Genomic DNA, 6,199 nt, shown 5'->3' with positions numbered 1-6,199 from the left:
GGTGTATACCTTGTCATATACCTTGCAGTAGGTAAGGTTTTGGAATTGGTCAGCCAATATCAATCCTTTGACTGCATCATTTAAATTCCACTTTCCCTTGATAGGTCACTAAACTAGTAAATAATTACATGCAATTACAAACATCCATCTTGGCCATGTACTGTTATAATCTCCACCTGGCACAGCCAGAAGAGGACTGGCCACCCTTCAGAGCCTGGTTCCTCTCTAGGTTTCAGTATAACACTTTGTGATATCGGCTGATGTAAAAAGGGCTTTATAAATACATTTGATTTGATGCAATAATGTGCCAATTATTTCATAAGACAGTTAAATATTTTAACACTCTTTATTTCAAATAAAAATATAAATTTATATCAGAATCTATATAAACTTGTATAAATCAGTGTTAATACATTTACAATAATGTGATAACAGCATAGTGAGCACCTTCTCTTCGAATAGATGTTGTGACCAAAAATAATTAAGTGCCATTATCTATAAGTTATGTACAATACAGTAATTTACCGTAATAATCATATATCTCAAGTTCCATAGAGAAACAATCACAACTACTCTGCTATTTTTGAGTGACAAAATCAGAAGACCAAAACAAAAGGGTCTCCCAATAGTAAACTCCTTCCTTTCCACTTCGCTTGTCAGAAATCACATCAGTCCTTTAGTTAGACTTTCTGAAAGGCTACCGAAATCCATGGATTGATGCTGATTCAATGTCTTTGGCAAGTGTGCAGACTTCGAGTTGCCTTGCTGTTGTGCTCCCCTCTCTGTGTTCTGCAGGACAAACCGTCTCCACAGTCACACCGCTGGAATATCTCCAAACCATGTGTGCCTTTCCTTTGGTGCTTCGTGCAGACCTGACCGTCTTTCAACACTGGCTTGCAGATCTTGGACCAGAAATGACGCGCACAGCAAAGTCCCTCTGCGCAATCTGAAGACCTCAGGCAGTGTTTTCCTTCCAGACCTGAACAAATACGTTAACAACATTAGCATATTGATGGCTTTGTGTATAACAAGACATATAATCACTCTGAGTCCATTTACAACAGTAAACTTCATAACTGATTTGTTACATACCTTTTGGGGTTTGTGAAAGATCTTGTGTGGGCAACTTGGAGTTCAGTTCCACTGTAGAGTTTTTCTCATGTGTATTGCTGAGTGGCACTATGTCCTCCATTCCGATGTGCTGAGCCATGTCAGGATCGCTGGGTAAACACACACCTAGGAAGGTAACAAGAAGATCAAACATGAGATGATGTGCTTGAAATTACACTAAGTCCTTCAACAAGTGTGTTGAATTGCTTAAATTCAACTGACTACACTTCTCTTCAAAAGTTCAAAGCAGTGAGGAATGGCTTTAGACACATCTTCTAAGGCTCTATTGAACAGATTTTGACAGTGTAATTGAACATGAAAGAGCTGGGGCTTGTAGGCTACTCACCATTGCAGCACTGGTTTCCCGGGCAGCACACAGTGTCCCGGATGCAGCGCTTCCTGCGCCTCTTGCACGGGAGACAGGCGCCTCGGGACACAAAGCATAAACCATGGTCACCGCACTCCTCATCCGTGGAGCACCTCAAAGACTGAAAGAAGAGAGGTAGAGGATTAATGTATGCATTTCACTTTTTAGAATAGTATCCAATTTAAATAATAGGCATACTGCTGATGGTAAACGGTTCAATTTAACTGAGGGAATCTATGGTTTTTAAACCTCCAATTTCAACATTTATAGCCTACTTTGATCAATATAAAATAGTCAACTTTTATAACAAATTGTTGCTGGGCTTACCTGTATGGTATCAATTGCCACATTTTGGGTCCCGCTGTCAAATGAAAAGTCGTCAGGGCTCGCGCTTATCGGACCAGCCACTAAAGGTATGTTCTTGATGGCATTTGAGTTGAGAAGCACGGATCTAGCGCATGCAGAATCAAAGTATCCGACCAGCATGTAAAAGACAGCGGAATAACCGAATGGCAGCATCATTGCCATTGTTGTTGTGTGTAAGAATGGCACCAATTCCAAGATGCAATGGTAGCCTACAACTCGAGGACAGATAGGTGTACTAGTAGGAGGAGTAAACTACCACTGTAATCCTAGGATTCCTGATGCAAGATTTATACATGCCGAGTTGTTTGCATCCCGCCCCCAGCTATGTGTAACAAAGGGGTGGATGATATTTCAAAGGGCTTAACTCATGATGCATCCCACAGTCAGTACCCATTGGCCGGGAATCCTATTCCAAAACTTGTCAAAAATGTTTGTGTACAATTACTGTCAATGACGCTTCACGAGATGGCACACCGACACATTTTCCCTCTAATGGACACGTTACCCGTATTGCCGTTATGCAGCTACAGTCTTTCATTTGACTCATATGCTGTTGATAATGCGCAACATTTATTGATAACACAGGACATTTGCAGCCTGTTTTATCCCAGAAAGGTGTCACTGGTTGCACTCAAGTCAGTATTTCGATATGATGAACATACTGGGGGCTACATTGTGTATATTGAGTCGTTTTTCGTTGTAAGCCTGTAGGCTACTGTTAATAAATGTTTATACCTTTTATAACTGAGGTCTATCAGGGGTCATCAAATGCCTCTGCAAATAGTTGCTCTCACTGATCTCAGGCGCCCCATGGTTTTTCTAATGGGTGATCATTAAAGACATTTACTCCCCATTAGCGGCATTTGATCCGTAATTGTAATGGAAGAACTTTGAAATGCACTTGATTGAAAAAAGTGGCGGGGATCAAAGGGGAATATGCAAATCGTGGAGAATGAAAAGTTTACTCATTGACTTATAAATATGGGTTGATTGGCACCCCGCGATAAAGAATTCACGTCGGTCTCTCTTTCACATCGGTCTCTCTGAATGTCTATTTAGCCTGTAAAACAATTAGACACAGAAGTAGGCATATTCCCTTCCCCTCGGATAAAGCTGTTGTCAGCCTAATTACCCCTACAGCACCTCTCGTGATGATGCAGCCTATTGTGCAAATTCCAACATTGTGGCATGATAATTACGTTTCAATAAAAAACTGTTGTTTGATATCAGGCTATGAAAGAAAGACGGTCCAGTTTTTAAAACGAGCCTGCTCTTAAATTAGGAATAGTGGATTAGAGTTAACCCCGAAAAAATATGAATGAACATCTTTAAAATACTATAGGGATTTGTATCATGATTGAATAAAATACAAAAATGTATAAAAGTTGTATTTTAAAGTGATTCAAATATTTTTCAAATCTTAACCATAGCCTAAGTAACTGAACCAGCTCATTGAGTGAAGTATTCAGGAACAAAATACGATTTAACAGTTTCAAAGTGCATGTATGCCAAATAGCCTAGGCAAAGCCTCTGAAATAAATGGCTTTGATGTTGTTGACAAAGGTTAGTTAGGCTATAATAGGCCACCACAAGACAAACGTTCAATACACTTCATTAAACGTCAATTGGCAGCATTCAACCTGAAACGTTGGTCTTTAGGCTTTGTTTTAATTGTACATCCAAAGCCTACAGTGGTGTAAAATGAAGCTTGTGTGAAGGCCCCTTTGATGGGTACAGATCAAACAGTCCTGAACCCCCATGTCTTAATCAGACATCAGGCAGCTACGGCGTTTTTACAAACAGTCCGTTTGCTCGGCTTTTAGCGGGTTTTAACAGACATTGTCGGCTACTCAGCAAATTCATTTGGTAGGATGCCAGGTCTGATTTGAAGTACCTGGTCGCGGCCTAATCCATTCATGCTACAATAGACCCTCACTAGCTAGAACCATGTCCCTAAAGTGTTAAATAAACACACAATCCGTTTGTGTTAGATTGAAATAATAAACGGGCAGAAAATGTACTTTATAGTTTAGTTAGATAAGGTAATCTTTCGACAGGAGGGTCAGGTGTTCTTAAAGCTCCCTCCTGTGGTCAGAGTGGTTATCAAAGGAAGTAATAACAGTGTATTTAACATGTCATTCTATAAAATAAGCTGCCTTGTAGTTACAGGCCCAGTACAAAATACCAGTAAAGATCAGGGAGTAAGTAACCAGAGAACAGCTTCACCAAATGAAATAAGGAGCATCATCTTTCATATTGATTGAAAGTTACATTTTATTGTAAGAAAATGGCATATAAATAGCTGGACCATAAAAAAGCAGCAAGCCAAGTAATGACGACCGTTTAAGTTGTTTGATCTTGTCATGCAGCATTAAAACAAATATTGAAGATATCTTTTGGATGCCATCGATTTTAAGGCACTTTCAATAATGCCAAAAGCCGTGCGATGATGTTCAGAACTGGGGTGAGCGACTTCAGTCATTCAGTCGATGACGGTGATAACATGAAAAGATCATTCAAGCTTGAGAAAATATGTCAAGGTTTAATTTGACAAAACATATCCCATATATTCAAATGAAATAATAAAAGTATAACCTATTTATACACATATATAAAAAAATCAGCACGAAATATTGATGTATACAAATATTTACTTCTGGTCCTAAAATAAATAATATTAATTTGTTTTCAAGCGCAATATAAAAGTTAGAAATTATAATATATCTGAGGCCTGTAGAATAGCAGCCATCTTGCCTTTCATTTAGAAATTCTAATGTTCTAATGACCATTTTAATGGGAAATTAATAATGTGAATAGTAGAATAATCTCTATATAACAGACTGATTGTATTTAGCCATGTATCAAAGTCCACTTGCTGCCTCGCTTTAAATTGTAAGTGTATTGACATCACCTCGTGTGGGATGTTTACATGGGATACAGCTTTTGTCAAATTGACATCAAAAGTAGATTATTTAGCCTTTTAGCTAACCCTTACCCTAACCCTTTTCTTAACTTTAACCTAATTCCCCTAACCTGCTATGTTAATTATCCTAACCTGCTGAGTAAGTTCTGCTAAACCTACAACGAAAAGTACATTTTGACAAAATCTGTGTCCCTTCCAGACAAAACCCCTGCTGTGTCCCTCTGGTAAGCCTGTTTTTGTAGAAGTACCAGTTTGCCATCTAGTGGTATACACTATTCTTTGCTGTTTCCCCTCTCAATGGTTGGATCATCCCTTTGCACTCCCGAAGGTCGATGTCCGAGCCTCCGGGGAAATCTAATTAGCATAATTCAAAAATCCCCATAAAAAAAATCTGTCATGTTTAAACTAGAGATATCTGGGGTTTTTTTGTTGCATCGGATGCGTCTCAATCCACCTCATCCGCCAATGATGTCGCACTACTTCATCTGCTGAAAGGTCACAGAGCTAGAGCTGTGTTTGTCAGACCATGAGACATCCCAAAAATCGGTCTACTCACAACATCGTCTGTAGGGTCCGAATGGTTTGGCCTACAAACTATTATAACCCCTCTATGGAAATATGAGACTTTCACGAACATGTCAATTGTTTTTCTCTAGGATGCCCACAGGACTCAAGACTTGTCCGAAGGTCCCCGGTACCAGTAAAAAAACTAAAAAACTAATGGAAGTACTGTGTTTATGGAGACTGTTTAGTGCCAAAAATAAGGGGTTAAATACATGTTTATCGATTTTTTTTTAATTTTTTTTTTGGTATATTTCCAGATCTTTCAGATATAGGATAGACACTTCAGAACAAACTTCCTTTAGAATGTTTTTGGGGGAAGACTATCTGTTGTTCCATGTAGTGAATCTGTTATTCAATACGTTGTACTGCTAATAGCAGTAAGGCCAAATAAAATGTTTGATCAATGATTATAATTTTTTTTATATACTGCAAGGGGTCTTAAAATTCTAAATCAAATAGCTAAACGATCCTTGGTGTGACCTTATTAAAACAATTCCATATAGCTTAGTAGAACCCCCCCCCCCCCCCCCCTTTTTAAATATATATTTCCGCACTATTAGGTTGGAATAATATTGTGAAAATGACGATAATGCCCTTTTAGTGTAAGAGCTGTTTGAAAATATCGCCTGAAATTTCAGCCTGTTTTGGTGGGATGGAGTTTTGGCATGCCTGGTGACACCACTAGGTGGTAATTTAGTTAATAGACCAATAAGACAGTTACAAACCTTTCTCCCAATATAAGGTACTTTTCAGTTTTCCCCTCCCCACTCAGACCACTCCCAGACAGTCCAAGCTAAATTCTTGCTTGAGAATGTGCACTTTGCTAAGAAGCTATTTTTCTTATTTTTTACCATTTTAATTTAAAACAA

The 6,199-nt window shown here is 38.7% G+C and overlaps 1 protein-coding gene across 1 annotated transcript; it reads right to left on the bottom strand.

Annotated features, from left to right (window-relative positions):
* Window positions 1–330: 330 nt before the first annotated feature.
* Window positions 331–2,118, bottom strand: dkk1b (dickkopf WNT signaling pathway inhibitor 1b). The gene is made up of 4 exons (XM_029763969.1): window positions 1,805–2,118; window positions 1,457–1,598; window positions 1,093–1,236; window positions 331–979 (listed from the first exon to the last, which is right to left on the bottom strand). Exons 1-4 carry the CDS (start codon window positions 2,003–2,005, stop codon window positions 726–728), a joined length of 741 nt encoding a protein of 246 aa, XP_029619829.1. The 5' UTR covers window positions 2,006–2,118; the 3' UTR covers window positions 331–725.
* Window positions 2,119–6,199: the final 4,081 nt, after the last annotated feature.

The sequence above is a fragment of the Salmo trutta genome, chromosome 10 (assembly GCF_901001165.1).
Source record: "Salmo trutta chromosome 10, fSalTru1.1, whole genome shotgun sequence".
In the NCBI taxonomy this organism is placed as follows: Eukaryota; Metazoa; Chordata; class Actinopteri; order Salmoniformes; family Salmonidae; genus Salmo; species Salmo trutta.
This window is presented reverse-complemented; position numbering and strand designations above follow the sequence as displayed.

Bases quoted from the DNA above. Each gene is read 5' to 3' on its own strand.
- dkk1b (XM_029763969.1), bottom strand. From the start codon at position 2,005: ATGGCAATGATGCTGCCATTCGGTTATTCCGCTGTCTTTTACATGCTG. The intron at 1,599-1,804 runs GTAAGCCCAGCA...CTCTTCTTTCAG, and splicing joins TGGCAATTGATACCATACAG to TCTTTGAGGTGCTCCACGGA. The intron at 1,237-1,456 runs GTGAGTAGCCTA...TTACCTTCCTAG, and splicing joins GGGAAACCAGTGCTGCAATG to GTGTGTGTTTACCCAGCGAT.